The sequence below is a fragment of the Juglans microcarpa x Juglans regia genome, chromosome 3D (assembly GCF_004785595.1).
Source record: "Juglans microcarpa x Juglans regia isolate MS1-56 chromosome 3D, Jm3101_v1.0, whole genome shotgun sequence".
Lineage (NCBI taxonomy): Eukaryota > Viridiplantae > Streptophyta > Magnoliopsida > Fagales > Juglandaceae > Juglans > Juglans microcarpa x Juglans regia.
In genome coordinates this window covers 8,120,640-8,141,201 of record NC_054598.1, presented here as the reverse complement: position 1 = coordinate 8,141,201, position 20,562 = coordinate 8,120,640, and the positions used below count along the sequence as shown (strand labels likewise).

Genomic DNA, 20,562 nt, shown 5'->3' with positions numbered 1-20,562 from the left:
TGGGTTTATAAATATTACTATCTTCTTATTATTGTTATCATCAGAAACAAGACTCAAACCCATCCAGACACGCATTTTATCCAACACTTCAGCAGTGACCGAGGGTTTATAAGGTAAGATTACAACTACAATTATTTTAGTTCTACCAAAAAAAAAAAAAAAGGAAAAAAAAGAAAGAAAGAAAAGGGAAACACTCACGAAAACCCCTTGCGAAGCTTTTGTATACCGGAATACATTTTCCGCCTGGACCCGACCGCATTGATTCCCATATCCTTGAGATCCTCCAGTGTCAACATCGGCAAAACATCGTCGTCCACCTCATGTATCTCAAACACCGGCGCGTACCGGCTCAACCCCAATTCGATCAGCCACGACCTCACTCCCTCGCTCGTTCCACACTTCCGGTCCCTCGAATTGGACTCGGGAAAATTGTCCAAATCAACGGCGTCGTTTTCGCGACTTTCCGAAACCCTAGCCCGGCCTTGCCGTCTAACCCCGTGCCACGAATCGAGCACCACGTTGTCGACTGAGTGGACGGGACTGTGTTCCTTCAGCTGACTGTCCGAGTCGGGATCGAAATCTCTGAACCCTTCGTTGTGGTTACCGTCTTCTCTGCTGTCGCCCTCGGCCGCGGCTCCTTCTTCGACTCTCGAGACCCAAGTGGATCGGGCCCGCTTCGTCGCGCCCCGCTTCGCCTTCTTCCGGTTCGCGAATTCAAGATTTCCATCGCCGTTTTGGTTCCTATCTTCCGCTGGCTCTTGGATATCCTGGGAATCACCACCGTTGACAAGGTTGATCAGCGACCGAGCCTTGAAGGACTTAGAGGAGTGGTCCTTGGGGAGCCTCCAGGGGTGTTGTTTGGTTCTTCGTACGTGAGATTCATACGAGAGCGTGGCCGGCTGGTCCCCGATCTCCCCTAATCGGACACTGGGTCGGCGTTGCCGTTTTGGGGCCAAAGCTTGTCCTTGGTAGTCGGCCGACGGTACAAACGTCTTCGTCTCTGTTGCTGCAGTCGTCGTTGCAGTCGTGGTCGTTGTTCCGGCCGTTGGGCCAGCGGTTATCAGGGCTTCTGGGGGTTGTAGCTCAGCTGCCATTACAGTGGGTGTGCGTAGAAGGGCACAGAGGAGTCTGAGTCACTGTGTGTGCAAGCGTGCGCAGGATAAGGGTAAGTGGTACACACGGGAAAATCTGGTGGTTCTAGAGCCTGACACCGGATATGGTCTCCACCGTTGGATCAGCTTTAATCGTGTATTCTAATGAGATCTAATACTAAGTCGGTTCGTAAGAGATGGGCCAGGACCATAAAAGTAGGCCGAGCTGTGATATTTTGTCCAGGCCGTTCTATATTGGGCTTGAAAATTTACATGGGCCGCGCCCCCATTTAAGTGTTTTCTGTTTTGTCCTTTCGATAATTCAAGCTGCTGCTGCTTGATCTTCTTCTTCCCTGGGTCGACGGGTACTGAGTCTGATATATGTACGTACGATACTTCCACCATTGGAGATATCGTGTCGAAGGAAGGAGAACTATGCCAACACCTGTATAAAGATAATTCAACCACTCCGTCCATCTGTCTCTCGCAGCTCTATCTAGCTCTTTCTGCTTCTCTCATGCATGTAATATGTAAATCCAAAACCACTTTATAACTCCCGCTAATTATTCCTCTTCTTCCGCAACCATTCTAAAAGAAAACAAAAACCCACATAAATACAGTGAAAATGAGAAGGAAAATATACGGGTTTTATTGAAAAAGAAAAAAAAAAGGTATCTAGACCTAGAGGAGGAAACGAACAAACTAGCACAACCGCATATATCACTCCTAAACCCCACGTTTCGTGATTGCAGAGCTTCAGTCACTGAGACAGTCTACGCGGACACTATTCCTCTCTACTTATATCTCAGAAATATCTGTATCTGTATAACCTTATTCTTCATCATCATCTTCTTCTTCTGCATAAAGGCTGTTTGGAACTGACAGTCAGAGCCAGGTCTGCATGCGAGACGTTTGACCGTTACTTGAAAGAGACTTATCAAGCTAGGCCTTCTTCTTTTTTCTTTTTAGGTGTGTCAATGGCTGGCGTAGAACCCGCGAGTGCTGAGGCTGTTGCGATGTTGCATGGAGCCACAAACGCTGAAAATGTTCGGCTGGTTCCGAACCATCCAGGTCCCTATCATCATCTCGGCAGCAATTCAAGCTCCGCTGAAGCTAGGAGGAGGCAGTACCTTAAGCGATACCTGAGGCATTCCATGCTCAGAGAGCGGGTTCCGCAGCCTGGCCGTGAGCCGCGTACGTCGATCCGGCCTTCTCCTGCGCCAGAGCCTCGTGTGAGTTTTGTTCTCCCAAACGATATCATATATGATTTATGATACTCCTGCTTCTAGTTTCTAACTTTGCTTTTGCTAGTATCGTTTTTGCTTTTGGGGATTAACCCGAGAGGTTATCTCAATGAGCTTCAACGCAGATCTATCTTGGCGGTTTAATGTTTGCTTTCTTATACCCCATTTGGTCTTACATTTTCTTTTGCAGTAATTTTCGATTATGCTTTCAGAAATTTAGGGTTTCCATCGCTTATCATTTTTTCTAGTCAGTCGACTAAACGGCGGTTGAAATCAAAAGTACTTAACTCACATTTATTGGATTACGTATCATTTAATACGCAAATTATTGCGTGTGTCAACATGGTTTGAGGTTCATTATTGATATTGTGCTTTTATGGTGTGACTATATATATAGTCCTTAATCCTCCAGCTTGAACATTAACTACAACAACTTAATGCATCTGATCTGTACATCTCTGTCTTATAATTAGGTAAAGAACTTTAATGATAGTTTTCAAGGCGAATGACCACAAATTAATGTTGACTTCATCAATCTTGATTGTTTATTTTTATTTTATTTTTGATAACTTGATCATTGTCTATGTCTAAAGGGGAATTACTTAGAATCTTTAAATGATCTCTAGCCAAAAAAGGCATATTATCTCAAGAGTTAATTTGTATTTAAAAGGGCCGGGAACTAATTAATACCATTGCTGATCATATCATTTTCCAAGAGGATAATTTAAAGAAAGAAAAGCTATTTTAATTTTATTTATTGAATTTTCTCCGCTCTTAATTGCTTCTATATTCATGAGATTTTATGCTGAATTTATATGGAAGGGATCCTATATGGATACAAATGAGCGTTTGCAAATTATATTACAGCACTTTGGTATGAAATATTAATTCATGAATTTCTTTTCTCAGAACTATATATCTAGCTAGTATCTCCATGCATGCATACCGAGCTTACACACTATATTTCACTCAAATCTCAAATCCACTGATGATTCATTGCAAAAATTAACACTGTGCCTACATATATTCATAAATGGAACCAATGAAGTCTTTGATGATCTCATCTATTTATATACTTTTGAATTTCGATAATGCTCCATTTTTTCTTGTGTTTATTTTGGCGCGTAAGCTGTGTTCAAATAGTCGCAAATTATCTTATGCCTCGTGTCAATATTTAATACGTGTATCATTTTCGAATCTATTTATGATAACAGATTCCGACAAATTATTGCGAAAAAAAATATGTTATATATATGCTTGTGTCAAGAAACGACATCATTTGATTATGTTGTCGTTTTTGCGTTAACGATATATGTCTAAGCCCTTTTTAATAAAAACAAAGAATAACTTAGTCAATTTGATCAACATGCATGTCAACAGTGACAAGCTGCTTGAAGTTTGATCTATATAATATATATAGACTTGCAATCGGAGATTACTTCTATAATTCCACTGTTGGTGTTTTTATGTACTTTGGAGAAGATAATTAATTAATCAGGGGTCATAGGTATAGTTTTCAGCCCTCGGCGCGAGGTATGGATCGATGCCCGGCCATTAAGAATATTCAACATGCAATTGTTTTAGTGATCTCAGCTTGATTTCTAATTATATATTTTAATTTCCTTCACAAATTTTGTTCTTTTGTTGCTCGATCATGTACTGTACATGTGCTTTAAACATCAAAGTCCTGTGTTTCAGCATATAATAGATCAATCAAAGCTGAGGCTTCTCTTTGAAAAGCAATTACGGAAAAGTGATGTGAGTTCAGCTGGACGCATTGTGATTCCCAAGGTTTGCTTAATTTCTTCTTTGTAATTCGGCATATTTTGATGTATATATATTCGGTGGATAAAAAATTGCTTTTCCACAATTATATCCGTTTTCTAGGAAATGATCATTTGTGGCATCTCTACAAAGATCGATGTTTCAATTCACGCCCAGTGTATATATATGTATGTATGTATGTATGTGACCCCTTGTGTAATTACCAGGTATATATGGTTTCCAAAATCATACAAGATCAGATCATGCCCTAATTAAATTACTGCATATAATATATCAATATTGCTGCTAATTTGAATCTCATGATCATCTTGTACTAGTACTGCTAACCAAAACATGATGATCTTCCTATATGTGGAATTAAATCAATATATATAATTAGTGGTATTTGAGAATCTGAATATTTTCTCCTCCTTTAATCTGCATCGATCATTCTCATGACAATTTTCTTTTTCTTCTTCTTCTTCCTTTTCCAGGTTGAAGCTGAAATGTATCTTCCCTACCTGGATAAAAGAGAGATCGTTTCGATAAACCTGAGCGATATGGACTATGAGCTAGTTTGGAAATTCAATTTCAGGTTTGATCGAGTTATAATATCTACCTTATATATATATATATATATATATATATATATATATATATTATAAAATTGTCGGCCACTTGTTCTAAAAGCTTAAACTAATGGGAAGGAGTATATTTTATTATTTATTCTTTATTTTAACACTCTCTCACGTGTGAGCCAGGCTGTCCCTCAATGGATAGCCCAACATGTAAAATATTTAATTAAATGAAGTAGAGTGTAGAGTCAGGATTGAAACTCAGAGCCTCTACTCTAATACTATATAAAATCACCATTTGTCCTAAAAGATTAAACTGATAGGAAGATATACATTTTATTATTTATTTTATATCTTAACATAAATTGAGACCCCGCACCACCAAAACTGTAACCAATTAATGTTCGGTGCAGAGAATTTATAATCTTAACATGAGACTTAAGACATGGGCGGGCTTGTCCATTAATATTATTAAAGCATTATATATGCAGATAGGTGTTCGCTAACTATGAAACGAAAAGAATCCATCAAATAAGCAATTAAACTATGAGTTAACTTTCTCGATGAGTTTTATTGAAATTATATATTTCAAGGACTCCTATATTTGAATATTGCCCCTATCTTGTTTCTTTCAAATTGTCTCCTATATATAATGTTTTATAATAAGAAATGTTATTCATCATTTTTTGAAAATTGTTTTACATATATAGATTTATTGCTTCTTATGGCCATGGTTTCAATTTAGGCTTTTAATTTAGTCCTTTGTTTTGAAAAGTCATGATCAAATAGCTAGATATCTCCCTTAATTATTCTATGATTAGTTATGTTGCGTTAACACTTGTTAAGTCACGTCTAAAAAATCAAAGATTAGTTAAGTAGTACTTAATCACTTTCTGGCCCTATTTGGGATTATGTTAGGAGTCTTAAAAAGTGTTTAAATAGCTTTAAAAGCTCTTTTATAGAAAATTATGTTGTTTCAGTTTTATATATTAAAGTACTTTTTAATCTCAAATAAGACAAAAAATACATTTGAGGAAACATATTGTTTTGATGCTTTTCCTCATAAGTGCTTTTTCGGATAATGTGGAACGTAATTCGAATTTTAAAAAGACTGTCAATGAAAGAAAATACTCATACAACTTTCAGATAATTACAATTGTCAAACTTTCAAGAATATGATCATAATCTTAAAAAAAAATCAAATAATCATAATTTCTACCTCAGAAAGTACTTTTTAAATTTGTTTCTAAACAAATATATATAACATGTTTGAAAATCCTTTAAACATATAGTTACCAAACAGTAAATAACTTTCGAATAGTAAAACTTATTATTTAAACTATAAGTTATAAGCACTAAAACTATAAGGTATAATTTCCACCACAATCCTAAACCTGCACTGTGTTTTACACTCTTCTCTTTTTGCTCTATAAATTTTCAATTTTCTCATTTCAATACTAAATTAGTAATTGTTTTCAATAATAGTTTACGCTAGATTTTCTAATAGAAATATGATGCCACATGTCATTTGTGATTACGTGGCATGTCACATGCATGAGCACGCCAAATTTCAAAATTAAAAAAATGTTGGTGACTTAAATTGAAAAAATGGTTGCTTGACTGAACCGGGGGTTTAGCTCAGGACAACTCAGGCGATGCCTAGGTTGGGAACCCTGGTGTCACTAGGTTTTTGCAACCCAAGCACGTTAGAGTTTGGCTAGCTAGCAGCCCTTTTTTTTAACAAAGTGTTTTTATTAAGCTTTTCATTTTATATTTGTTTTCAAGATTCTTATATGATTTTTAAGGTTTTTTATATGATTAAGAATTTTAAGTTTTTTTTTTGGGTTGGCCTGACAAATGGTTCACTAAAATGAGATAGACATATTATATATGGATATATTGGTCACGTTTTAAATCGCAGAGTGAAAACTCCAAGTTGAAAACCTAATGAGCAATTTGTGATGATCTATGTGATCTATTGACTAAACCAGAGGGACAAATAGTAAATAACCTGATCGATCTGAACTGATCCCTAGCCTCCTCCTCACAATCGAATTCAATATCCTTATACGTAAACCACTTGTTGATTATTGATGAGGATGAATCCAAATTATCTCTTGATTGTAAGAATTTCAGAAAAAGCAAAACAGCAAAGAAGAATTGAGAAAAAAGGTTGTTCTCATTGAATTGAATAATACAAGTGTCAATTTCCTACATATATATAACACTATGCCTCTGCCAAAAATAATAATACAAAAATGAATCTAAATCTTGCTAAGGAGCACACCTCTGTACTACGCACTCAGAAATAACAAACTTGCTAAAAATACTAAAAGAGACCTTATGAACAAAACTTATTTACAAGTATCTAACGAACAAATAGAAGGACCCTTTGGTAAAATGACTGCAGCAACATCAACAACAAGGAGCTATCATTTGGGAGCTACATCTTCACATCAGCACTATTGGAGACCTTATCTTGGTGGTGATGTCCTTGAGCATGATCATCATGCTTCAATACCCCCCACCCCATAAGATGGGGAATAGATATTGACTATTTCCATCTTGGAGAGATGAGATTGAAGCAGGTAAGAAATGAGTGCCTTGGTAAAACTATCAGCAAGTTGAGAGGTAGTGGAAACATGAGCTATTTTTATACTGCCTTCTTGAATTTTGTCCTGAATCAAATGACAATCAACCTCTATGTGTTTGGTGCGCTCATGGAAGACAGGATTAGCTGCTATATGGAGTGCAACTTGATTATCACATAATAGAACAACAGCTTGAGGATGATCAATGAGAAGATCATCAATAAGTTGGCGAACCAGGTGAACTCAATGGTGGCAGAAGCCATGATTCTATATTCTGCTTCTACAGATGAACGAGAGACAACTGTTTGTTTCTTGGATTTCTAAGAAATCAGTGAATTGCCCAAGAATAAACAATAACCAGTTATTAAGCATCTGATGTCTGGGCATGAAGCTCAATCTAAATCACAGAAACCTCTAAGCTGAATAGGAGATGAAGATGACAGAAGTAAGCCTTGGCCAAGAACTCTCTTTAGATATCGAAGTACCTTGTGTGCTGCTGCAAGATGGGAAGTAGTTGGTTCTGCCATGAACTGACTCAAAATTTGGATGTGATAGCTAATATCAGGTCTGATGATGGTTAGATATAGAAGGTGGCCAATTAACCTTCTATAAATGCTAAGGTTAGTCGACAAAGTGCCAGATTCCTTGCTGAGTTTATAGTTTTGATCCATAGACAGTTTAAGTGATTTAGATCCTAGAGTGCCTAAGTCAGATAGAATATCTAAGGTGTATTTCCTTTGACAGAAGTGTATGCCATGAGGAGATTGAGCAACCTCAATGCCAAGACAATATCTAAGGGAGCCAAGGCTATTCATCTTGAATTGTTGGTTTACTAAGGCCTTGAGAGCAACAATAGAATCTAAAGAATTGCTTGCCACAACTATGTCATCAACATAAACTAATAGAACAGTAAAACAACTACCATTAACCCAGGTGAACAAACTATAATCACATTTTGATTAGACAAAACCAAAATGAATGAGTGAGGCAGAAAATTTTGAATACCATTATCTTGAAGCTTGTTTTAAGCCGTAAAGACTTCGAAGCAGTTTGCACACTTGATCAAGCTTCCCTTTATCATAACTAGGAGATTCCTTCATGTAGATTCCTTCTTGCTGTGTGAATCCCTTAACAACCAGTCTAGCTTTCTTCCTTTCAAGACTTCCATCTAATCTGTATTTTGTTCTGTAAACATATTTGCAGTCAATGGTGGTCTTTCCTGATGGCAAATCAATGACCTCCCACATGTTATTCAGTTTTAGTGCTCTAAGTTCAGCCTTCATTGCCTTACACCAGCCATGGTCCTTGACAACTTCATTGTAAATGTGTGGATCATTGTGTGATGAAAAAGTGACAGAAAATGAAGCAAAACTCGGTGACAGATTGCTATAAGAGAGTGAATTGGACAGAGAAAAAGAAGTACTTGAAGTCTTGGACAAAAATTGAGCATGTTGAAGTGAGGAGGCTTGCTAGCAATGGAAATCTTGTAGGTATTGAGGTGCCCTCCTAGTCCTGGTTGATCTTCTGAGGTTAGTATCAATGGAAGGTTGTGATGAGTCATCAAAAATCTGTGGCATTATGTCATTTAAGGGTGAAATGTGATGAGGTGATTTAAGAGAAGCAGGTCAAGGGCAATGATCAGGATCTGCCAAGGGGAAGAGGTTATGATAGGATCAATGAAGTTATTTGGTGAAGCGTATAGTCAGTAGCATTTGGCAGAGTATTATTGGAAGCTATTGGCGAGGATGAAATGTGAGTATCTGCATGTTGGAAATGAAAGATGTGTTCATAGAAGATGACATCTCTAGAGATGAAAACCGTGTGTGTATCAAGGTCTAAAAGCTTATAACCTTTGACTCCAAAAAGGTAACCAAGGAAAGCACACTTTCTCCCACAAGGATCTAACTTCTTCCTACCTTGAGATAAGGTGGTAGCAAAACACAGACAACCTAGAGTCCTCATATGTGAGTAGGTGGGTGGAGTGTTGAACAACAGTTAGAATGGAGTTTTCTTAGACAAAGAAGGGCTAGGGATCCGATTGATTATGTAGGCTGTAGTCAAGATGCAATCATTTCAATATTTAATGAGAAGATTGGATTGAATTTTAAGAGTCCGGACTATGTTAAGGAGGTGTTGGTGTTTCCTTTCAGCAATCCCATTTTGTTGAGGAGTCTCAATACATGTTCTATGGTGTATAATACCCTTTTTGTTATAGAAATCTTTCATTTAGAGTTCTAGTCCATTGTCATTTCTAAGAATTTGGATTTTAGTATCAAACTGTGTTTCTACAAGGTTAGAAAAAATCTCAATGCAAGCTCTGGTATCAGATTTATTTTTGAGAAGATAAATCCAAGAGCTTCTCGAAAAGTCATCAACAACAGTTAGGAAGTATTTGGACCCATCATAAGACTCAACAAAATTTGGTCTTCATATATCGCAGTGTATAAGCTCAAAAATTCGCTTGCTCTTATGTGTGCTAATGGGAAATAGGAGCTTGTGTTGTTTAGCAATTGGACAGATGCAACACGGAGTACTAGAAATAGTAGGCAAATGACTTTTAACAGAAGCATCTGAGATTAAATTTCAAATTGAGAGAGGTGTATGACCCATTCTACAATGCCAAAGGTTTGATACATCATCAATATTGTCACTAGAAGAAGTTGAAACAAACATATTCTTCTTTAGGGAAAAAGAAAATTGATCAAGCAAGGCTGTAGGGGGCACTTTAGTCATTAGAAGATGGTACAAGCCATTCCTCAGTTCAGCCATGCCAATCGTGGTCTATGACAAAAGGTCCTAAATATAACATGAGTGTGAACAGAAAATGAAACAACAAGAGATGGAATTAGCTAACTGTTTGGCAGAAATTAAATTGGAACTGAAAGAATGGACACATAGAACATTGTTCAAGGTCAGTATATTGGTAATTTTCACTATACTAATGTGAGTGGCAGGTTTCGTGTGTCCATTAGGGAGCTTAACCATATAAGACACTTGCGATGTGATGGTGGTAAAAGATGAGGTGTTACAGATTATGTGATCTGTAGCACCCGTGTCAATTATCCAAGGTAAGGCAGTAGGTGGTTTGTGTGTTTGAGAAGAGGAAGATAAACAAGTATGCATACCAGACATGGTGGATGGAGAATTGAAATATTTCTTAACCTGATTGACTGAATGGTTGGCAATAGGGGCCTCCCTCGATTGTAGTAGTGACATGAGTTGTTGATACTGATCTTTGGTGAAAACCATTTTCTCCTCAGAACTTTCTTCCTGCTCTAGTGATGACATATCAGCAGAAAAATCCAATTATTTGCCCTTATTATGGAGTTTATGTCCAGGTGGATATCCATGTAGTTTGTAGCACTTATCAATCATATGCCCTGGCATATTGTAGTGGCTACAAACAGGAGCCTGTGCATTACCTTTCTTGAAGCAGTTTTCTAAAAGATGGCCTTGAATGTGGCAGTGAGTGCAGTAAGGTCTCTCACATTTTTGTGGAAAAGATGGCTTTGTGGCAGGTTTGAAAGATGGATATCCTCTCTTAATGGCAAAAATCATTGACATAAGGGAAGGCAAACCAGATAGCACAATGTGTTGTCTCTTTTGTTGTTGAATAATGGAGAAAACTTTGTTCATGGCAGGTAAGGGGTCCAGGATCATTATCTGGTCTCAAGTGTTATTGTAAAAGTCATTGAGACCCATCAAAAATTGAATCACACAATCATGTTGATATCTATCTAGGTGTATATTGAGTTTTCCACAACTACAATCAGATATGGGTTCATAAATTATTAGTTCATCTCACAGAGATTTTAACTTGCCATAATGGTACTTATAGAATCTTGGTCTTGTTGCAAGGCAGACAAGGCTTTCTGCTTGGCATCATCCATTAAAGCAATACTTGACTTCAAATTCTGGCTAATGGAATTTTGTATCCAAGGTACAACGAGGTCATTGCATCGTTCCTAAGCATCAAACAGAGGGTCGGCATGATCCTTAGGTTTAAGTAGTGAGCCATTGATGAAGCCGAATTTGTTCTTGCCTCGTAGAGTTCTACACATGGCTCTTGACCAAGTGGTATAGTTTTCTGTAGTAAGTAGGTCAGGGACCAAAAGAATGGATGGGTTATCCCATGGTCAAGTCGATAGGGATTGACTACGTACATTGGTAAAGTCAAGAAATACTGATGTAGGAGAGGTGTTTGTTGAATTGCTTGAAAAGGAAGTGGTGTCTGCAGCCATGGAAAGATTCTCTTACTCTGAACCTTGCTCTGATACCATATAAGAATTTCAAAAAAAGCAAAGGAACAAAGAAGAATCGAGAGAAAATGTTGTTCTCATTGAATTGAATAATACAAGTGTCAATTTCCTACATATATATAGCACTATGCCTCTGCGAAAAATAATAACAGAACAAGGAATCTAAATCTTGCTAAGGAGCACATGACCTCTGTACTACGCACTCAGAAATAACAAACTTGCTAAAAATACTAAAAGAGACCTTATGAACAAAATTTATTTACAAGTTAGGGGTGATACCCGCCCCTACGGGGCGGGGCCACCCCTCCCCCGCCCCCTGCCCCTGCATATGCGGGGGTGGGAAATTTCTCCCCGGACCCCGCCCCCGCATGCGGGGGCGGGGTCCCCCGTCCGTTGGGCCGGGGTTCGGGGGTGGACCCCCACCCGTCCGCACCCCCCGCCCCATACTGGGCCTTCGGCCCAGTACATTTTTCTGGGCCCTAATTGGCCCAGAATCGGTTTTGGGGCCACTTTGGGCCCAGAATTCGTTTTTGGGCCATTTGAGCCCATTATTTAGATTAAAAAGTATATAGATTTAAAAACAGGAAAAAAAATATATATAAGAGATATATAGAATTATACATTGAACTATTACGTTATTAACTAATTAAGTAGTAATCATCACTAAGGCAGTAAGGCACTATGCTAAAATATTTTGTTCACAATTATACAAATTAAGAGAACTAATAAACTATTACACTATTACAAACTCCTCTAAAAGAAATAAATATTACAAATTATACAATTAACTATTGTAGCAACATTACAATTAATTATAAATTAATAAAATCATAATTTTTCAATTTGATCAATTTGATTTTGGGGTGGAGCCGTAGCGGTGAGTTCACTGAGTGGTGAGTTATGTCGATTGCTGTGAGACTGAAAATCAAGATCATAAAAGTCAATAAGTTATAAAACCTGAAATATTAATAAGTTAAAAATAAAACAAATTAGAATTAAAAAGTTATAAAGATGAAACAAAATTTTAAATGCAAAAAACAATTATGGAAGAAATTGTGCAAACCATGACAATGGTGGGTCCAATACAAAGTCATACTGCATCGGAGGTAGCCGTAGACGTCGTCTCATGTATCACTATAAGTATTAAATTTGAAATCAAATTAATGAATACCAATTAAATGAAAATAAATAAATTAAAATAAGAATTATAAAATGAAATTAAAATAAATACCAGATCCAAACTGATCATCACTATCCTCCTCGACGTCGGCCTTCTCATACTCAAGAACATCCGGAACATGAATTGGAGTTCCCTTGATCCAATTCTGCGTGCAAATCAAAGCCTCCACAGTGGCAGGAGTTAATGAACTCCGAAATGAATCTAATACACGTCCTCCCGTGCTAAAGGCCGACTCTGAGGCTACTGTGCTAACAGGGATGGCCAAAAGTGTGCGAGCTATCTCTCCAAGGATGGGATACTTCACGGCATTCACCTTCCACCAACTTAATATATCAAAATCTCGTGAAAATGGTAGAATTTCTGCTGCTAAGTATCTGTCTATCTCTGGCTGAGCCTCTATAGAACTCCGAAGGAAGGGGGTCTGTTCATACCTCTCACCCCACTCCAATCTACGTCTTTTCCCAACCTCGACTTCAGGAAACTGTGAGCTTGAGGCTGAGGGGGTAGGTGTAGGTGCCGCAATATTACCACCCCGCAGGGTGGAAAACTCATCAAATAATCTAGTAAGGGTTTCCCGAACCCTTGCTGCAATAAGCTCTGCCCATACTTGCCCGTACGCAAGGCCCAATCCAAATATCATGCCATCCAACTTATACCTCGGGTCAAAGACGACAGCTACATATAACAAAATATTTGCCTTCGTTAAATCTCCCCAATACTTGTCGTACTTTGTCCTCATAATCAATGACATCTCCCGCATCCTAATGTGACCACCCGCGACCATGTCATCTAATTCTTCTTTTACCCTACATATTTGCTGACATACAATATTGGATGTAGGGTATAAAGTTCCAGATAGCCTCATGGTGACATCGTAAAAAAGCCTCAAAAACTCTACAAAATTAGTTACAATTTCCCAATCATCCTCTACGGGTTTTCCCAATCCCCCGTGATCATCAAAATATTTAACATATTGGATGTCTTCGTCACCCAATAATGTAAATGCCAGCTTATATTCTTGGGCCGCCTCCAACATCAGAAATGTTGAGTTCCATCGTGTAGGCATATCAGTACAAAGGCCCTCTTAGATGTTAGGCCCGCAGATCTCGCAGCAACCTTGAATTTGTCCAACCTCGAAGGAGAAGATCTCACCCATCTCACAGCAGTCCTAACCCGAGCAATCGAGTCATGAAGATCTCTCAAACCATCAGTGACAATCAGATTCAGAATATATGCCGCACATCTCACATGCAGACACTCACCACCCATAAGTGTCTTATTTGCCTCTCTAAGATAGGTCTTTAGATGTCCCAATGCAACATCGTTAGACGAGGCATTATCGACTGTAACTGTAACCACTCGGGTCAACCCCCACTCCTTTATTGCGACCTCCAAGGCCTTTCCAATTGTCTCACCCTTATGATCGGTGATTTTACAAAATTTTATAATTTTCTTTTGCAATGTCCAATGACAATCAATAAAATGCACAGTCAAAGACATATAATTAAAATTTTGGATCGATGTCCAAGTGTCAGTGGTGAGACAAACAAATTGATCCGCCAATTGACCCCCTCAACTTCTCCTTTTCAATGTAATAATATTTTTTTACATCCTTTGCCACCGTGTGGCGAGAAGGAATGTTAAACCTTGGTTCCAAGTAGCGAGAATACGCTTGGAACCCTTTCCCATCAACAATTTGAAAAGGTAGCTCGTCCATTATGACCATACGAGCTAGGTGTCTTCTACACTCATCGGGATCATACTTAGTATACCCCTTCAAATTTGCACCCCCACTAGTCTCATCCGCCATTTTTTTAAGTCCAATTTCTAGCCTAGATTGGCTTTTGTCTTGTAATGATCTTAATATTGGACTTTTTTTGCATTGCTCTTCTAAGTGCACCTTTAATTGTGAGGTGCCATGTTTCCTATAGTGATATCCATAAATTTTTCCACAATAGTTACACTTGGCTTGGGGGTTACTTGAGTCACCACCCTCTAGTTTGGTGAAATGACTCCAAACTATTAAAGTAGGTTTCTTGTTGGGCTTGGGGGCGGGGCAAGGTGCCGTAGGGCTAGGGGTAGGGGTTTGAGTAGAAGGGGTAGGTGTAGGTGTAGGGGTAGGGGTAGGGTGCCCTCGGCCTGGAAAGGAGAGCTCGTACTAGAATCTGCTGGCATATCCATGAACTCAAGCAAACAACAAATCTGAAATTATAGAAAACATAGCAAATATATAATGAACATAAAAAAAATTAGAATAAAAAATTAGACCATATAATTCATCAAACAATTGTAAAAAATTTAAAGTCATAAATTTTAGGTATTAAAAAGACACATTAATTATTCAAGTTATAAAAAGACTTATAGTGGTTTTAGTTATTTTTATTGTACTATTTTAATTATTTCTCCGAACTCAAAACAGACAAATTTGAACCAACATATTAAGAAAAATGATCACATCCGAGCATATTAAATTAAATAAAGAAATTAAATACAATACAATAAAAATAAAACGTCTAGAAATCAACTCAAAATAAGGGATGAGATGTTGATATGAATGGATAATAATGATTATGGTATTTCGAAATTTGTTGAGGGCTTTGTCATGTCACCCTAAATGCTTTCTTTTTACTAAAACAACATGTTTATGCAAATTCTCTTTTGTGTTCAAATGAATTTGACATTCATAATATATATATATATATATATATATATATTTATAACTTGAAAGACTATAAGGCATAAGCATAGCAACTATATAAATTATAATGAACATAAAAAAAAAAGAGTAGAATAAAAAAAAGTACCACTTGACATTCATAATTTCATATATATATATATATATTTCATCTTAATTCATTATATTGAATTTCGAAATACCCTAGTGCATTCTTTTTTTTTTTGTTCAATTTGGTAGGGAACATCAAATTCTGTTTTTAAAACCCTAAATTAATTTTTTAAACCCCTAGTGCATAGCAATTTTAAAGATTAAACCCCTAAATTAATTTAGGGATTTCAAAGATTTGAAACCCCTAAATTAATTTAGGGTATTTCGAAACCCTAAATTAATTTAGGGGTTTCAAAGATTAAAACCCCTAAATTAATTTAGGGTTTCGGATTGGGCTCTTTAGGGTATTTCGAAACCCTAAATTAATTTAGGGGTTTCAAAGATTAAAACCCCTAAATTAATTTAGGGTTTCGGATTGGAGCCCTAAATTAATTTAGGGCTCCAATCTGAATTAATTAGACACAATAATATTGAGATTGAAAACCCCTAAATTAATTTAGGGTATTTCGAAACCCTAAATTAATTTAGGAGTTTCAAAGATTAAAATCCCTAAATTAATTTAGGGTTTCGAAATACCCTAAATTAATTTAGGGGTTTCAAAGATTAAAATCCCTAAATTAATTTAGGGTTTCGGATTAGGCTCTTTAGGGTATTTCGAAACCCTAAATTAATTTAGGGGTTTCAAAGATTAAAACCCCTAAATTAATTTAGGGTTTCGGATTGGAGCCCTAGACACAATAATATTGAAATTCAGTGATTTACACACATTATATAATGCCAAAAAAAAAAAAAATCACAGCACACAATTCACGGGTCACGGGAGCCATTCAAAATTTCAAAGATCAAACCACATGCACAATCTAAACTCCACAGCACACAATTCACAAAATCCCATCCTCCATCTCCGATAAACCCCATCCTTCCTCCAATCTCCATTAAATATGTAAATAAAAAAAAAATTGAAGTGTCGAATTTGGGTTTCTTACCTTCGGAGATGAAGAGAGAGGAACCGGGTGCGAGTCCGAGTCGTGCGACGGGGATGGCGATGCAGATAGATGGACCGGGTGGCGGCTCACGGCTACGAGAAGTAACTCAGAGAGAGAGAGGCGAGAGCGAGGCTGCGAGAGTGAGAACTGAGAAGAAGAGAAATAAGAAATCGGGGCTCAGCAGAGGCAAGAAGGGGGGGCTGGGTAAGGGTTTCAGTTTTAATTTTAAACCCAGGCATGAAACGACGTCGTTTCATGCCTGGGTTTTTTTTTTTTTTAATATATATGTAAATAACGTATAATATATAATATAATTATATATAATTATAATTATATATATATAATAATATCCGGGCGGGGCGGGGCGAGGTATATCCAGGGCGGGGGTCACCCCAGCCCGCCCCCGCCCCTGGATGTTGCCCCAGATGCGGGCGGGTGGCCCTGCCGCCCGCATCTGAAAGGGCGGGGTGATCCGCCCCGCCTAACGGAGGCGGGGCGGAAGCGGGTCGGGGCAGCGGGGGCGGGGCCTCGCTGCCCACCCCTATTACAAGTATCAGAGGAACAAATAGAATGACCCTTTGGTAAAATGACTGCAGCATCATTAGCAGCAAGGAGCTCATCATTTGGGAGCTGCATATTCACATGATCAGCACTATTGGGAGACCTTATCTTGGTGGTGATGTCCTTGAGCATTATCATCATGCTTCAATATTGATAATGGGGGAGTAGCTAGCTAGGTTGATAACTTGATTGTGAGCATTTTATCTATCCTTTGAAAATGGGCATCAGCTGTCCGGCGGGTCATGCATGGGATTGTTCTTTAATCACTATGCCCATAAAGGCTGGCTTCGACTAAGAAAAGCAGAAACTCTCGAAAATAGGTTTTGATTTAAAATATAACCACAATAGGAATGGTAACATATATAGCTTGAATATATAAAAAAATTAGAATAATTATGTAAGAAATTTTAAGAACATATATAGCTTTGAAGTATCATCTGATCAAATGTATATTGTATATTCTAATAACTACTTCTTCTTAGGAAACTTACAAATAGACTTCCAAAATAAGAATTGAAGAGACTCATCAAGAGTTAAAAAAAAAAAAAAAAAAAACAATATAATTACAGAAACTAGACAACCCTAGAGCTAGCTGCTGCTGGACCTTGGATGGCATAAATGATCAAGTCTCAATCCAACAATTGTATTGTGTCTCAAGTATTGCGACTATTCTTTAATCATCATCCAAAAGCCCTCTTCGATCTTCAGTTCTACTCCCCAAGTATCGATGTTGAAGTTTCTTCCAATTTATTGCTAATCGTCCTGCCAGGAGAAACCAGCTTACTTAAGACACACAAATTCAGAAAACAGCTTATAACTAATTGATCACTTCTGAAAAGGACAAATTAAAGAAATAAAGAAACCCTAGCTGATCTGTTTATCTTGAGTGCAAACGGTACTCTGAATGCCTAGCTATATAATTAATTATATATGAAACCCTCATGTCTGCCTCCCGGCCCATTAGATCGTGCTAAGAACGCATGCAGTTTGAACCTGACTTTTTTAATTCCCGAGCTCGGAATTAATCCCGGTATGAGTTCCGTTTGAACACATTGTAAAGAATGGCCGGCCACCATGCAAACACCGTCATCCTTCTAGTTGATCCATCTCAAATTCTACCTATTCAAATCGGAGTCCATGCTACAACGATAACTTTTTCCAATATACTTCAATGTTTTCTCTTGCTCTAGCATATAAGATAATCGCTGTTTTACTCCATTTAATTCCATCTCGCTAATTAATTTGTTGCAGGGCATGGGCCAATAATAGCAGTCGCATGTACGTATTTGATAACACAAGTGAGCAATGATCTCTACTTTCACGCCATCATGATCACTCTTAAATCTCTTGATCTTTAATAATAATATTACTCAATTCCATGGAATTAATTTTGGTTGACGTGCATAAGTGTGAAAATATGATTGATATATCTTCCAGAGAATTTCATCAGGGAGCATGATTTAGTTGTTGGAGACTCCATTATGGTGTTCAAAGATTGTCAGACAGGAAAATATGTGAGTTCTAGCTCTTCTTTGATCACTACTATATATATATATATATATCAACCATTATTTTAAAATTATGACGTTCAAAGATGACCGCTAACGCCCAACTGATCATCATCCCTCCACAATCAATCTTAATTCAGCTCATCCGCGCTATTAAGAAATTTAGCAATATCCCAGAAGTTGTGCATCCATATCCAACATCTCATAACCATGGGTATGCAAACTTGCGCCCCACCGTCGGTCAATATGGTTTCCGGCCTCTTCATAATGGAACCTGCATGCACAGCAACATGAATGGCTACTCCGTGAACTACTACAGTGGAGTGCAGCCACACAATATTCCACAGCCTCAACCACCGGCTTTGCTATGGAACCATCAACCATGTGAGTAATATCATTTAAAAATAATAATTTGTGCATATAAGTCAGGTTGATCAAGCAGTCTTTAAAGAGAAGTAGACCCACCAAGAACCATGGTGTGGCTTTTTTTTTTTTTTTCAATGCCTTTTGTTGTATTAGGCTTGTACCTACTCCTAAAATATATAATATCTTAAAGTCATTCTCTTCGCGCTCATAACCTTGTCTTTGGTACAGTTAACGTTACGAGTGGCACCCAATTACAAGTTCATGATATATATCTGCATACAACAGATGACACCGTGATCAACGCAAACTTACCCGTTATGAATGATCAGAATGGTTCGCCGCTTGTCTCTGGATCCAGCAGTACCAACAATATGAATGACAACTCCGAGGCCTGCAACAGTACCGATCAAATCATGAATCCAGGCAACTCACAATCGCCAGACCCATTCGAGAACATCGACTGGGAGGATTTAGCCGAGTTCTTAGCATCATGACATTAATTAATGTAATGGTCAAATGGCGTGCATCAAACACTTTACTTCGTATATATATATATACATATATATATATGTATATATATATTATGCATATATAGTACATCCATCCATATATATATATATAAAATGATATTTACAGTCGTAAAGTACGTAAATGTCGCGCAATCTCTTTAAAAAAAATTAGTAATTGGGATCCACATGAAAAAAAATTAATTAATTTTTTAATAGTAGACTCATTATTTTTCAAAAAAATTACACGGTATTTATGCATTCTACAATTGTATATATCATTACTATATATATATATATATATTTTTTTTGTGTGTGTTTTTGCTGTGTAATAGAGAATGCTGGTTTGTACATATACGTATAAATTAATATATAAGAACTTTTGAATGTTGCCTACAATGGTCCGTACGTCTAACTCTGTCCGTGTACATCCCACGTACGTTGGCAATACAATACATACATACATACATACATATATATATATATATATATATATATAGACACACACGTACACACCACACATCCTATTTTTGCATGACTGCTTAATAAAAAATGTTACTGTCTTTTAATTCATCTGAATTTTGTATCATTTCTCTAATTGACAAAAACAAAGCATCCCATCGCATGCATGTACGTACTAAGATACGTATCAATCTCAATGACAAGAGCAAATATATTTATTTATATGGTGATCAGGATTGACCCAATTAATTAATGGTTGAAATCTCCCAAAATTGAAAAAAAAAGTCCCTTAACATTTAATATTAACAAGGTATATATGCTTAAAATATTATAATTAGATAGAATATAAAAACAAATTTACGCTTCTTCAAAAAAATATTTTTATTGTTGTGTCCCCCTAAAACTAAATATCCTAATTCCGACGCGGCTTGGTTTGGATAGTGAGAATACTTGAAAAATATTGAAAATGTTTGTAAATAGTAGTGAAAACGTAATGAAAAAATAATAATAAAATATTGAATAGTAGTAAAAAATATGTAAAAAGTAATAAATAGTAAAAAAAAGGTGAAAAGTAACAATAAAATAAAAAATAATATTGAGAGTACTTGAACTACTCTCACTTACCAAACACACCCGTCTAATAGTAATAATAACAAGCGTGCTGGAAATTATACGAAGCCATCT

At 37.1% G+C, this 20,562-nt stretch overlaps 2 protein-coding genes across 2 annotated transcripts; one reads left to right on the top strand and one right to left on the bottom strand.

Moving 5' to 3' along the window:
• Positions 1–1,178, bottom strand: LOC121256241. Its single transcript, XM_041156941.1, has one exon. It carries the CDS (start codon positions 1,092–1,094, stop codon positions 195–197), a length of 900 nt encoding a protein of 299 aa, XP_041012875.1. The 5' UTR covers positions 1,095–1,178; the 3' UTR covers positions 1–194.
• A 531-nt stretch (positions 1,179–1,709) lies between these two features.
• Positions 1,710–19,544, top strand: LOC121256240 (B3 domain-containing transcription factor FUS3-like). The gene is made up of 7 exons (XM_041156940.1): positions 1,710–2,323; positions 4,034–4,126; positions 4,594–4,694; positions 18,288–18,334; positions 18,474–18,550; positions 18,685–18,928; positions 19,139–19,544. Exons 1-7 carry the CDS (start codon positions 2,069–2,071, stop codon positions 19,402–19,404), a joined length of 1,083 nt encoding a protein of 360 aa, XP_041012874.1. The 5' UTR covers positions 1,710–2,068; the 3' UTR covers positions 19,405–19,544.
• The last annotated feature ends 1,018 nt before the right edge of the window (positions 19,545–20,562 follow it).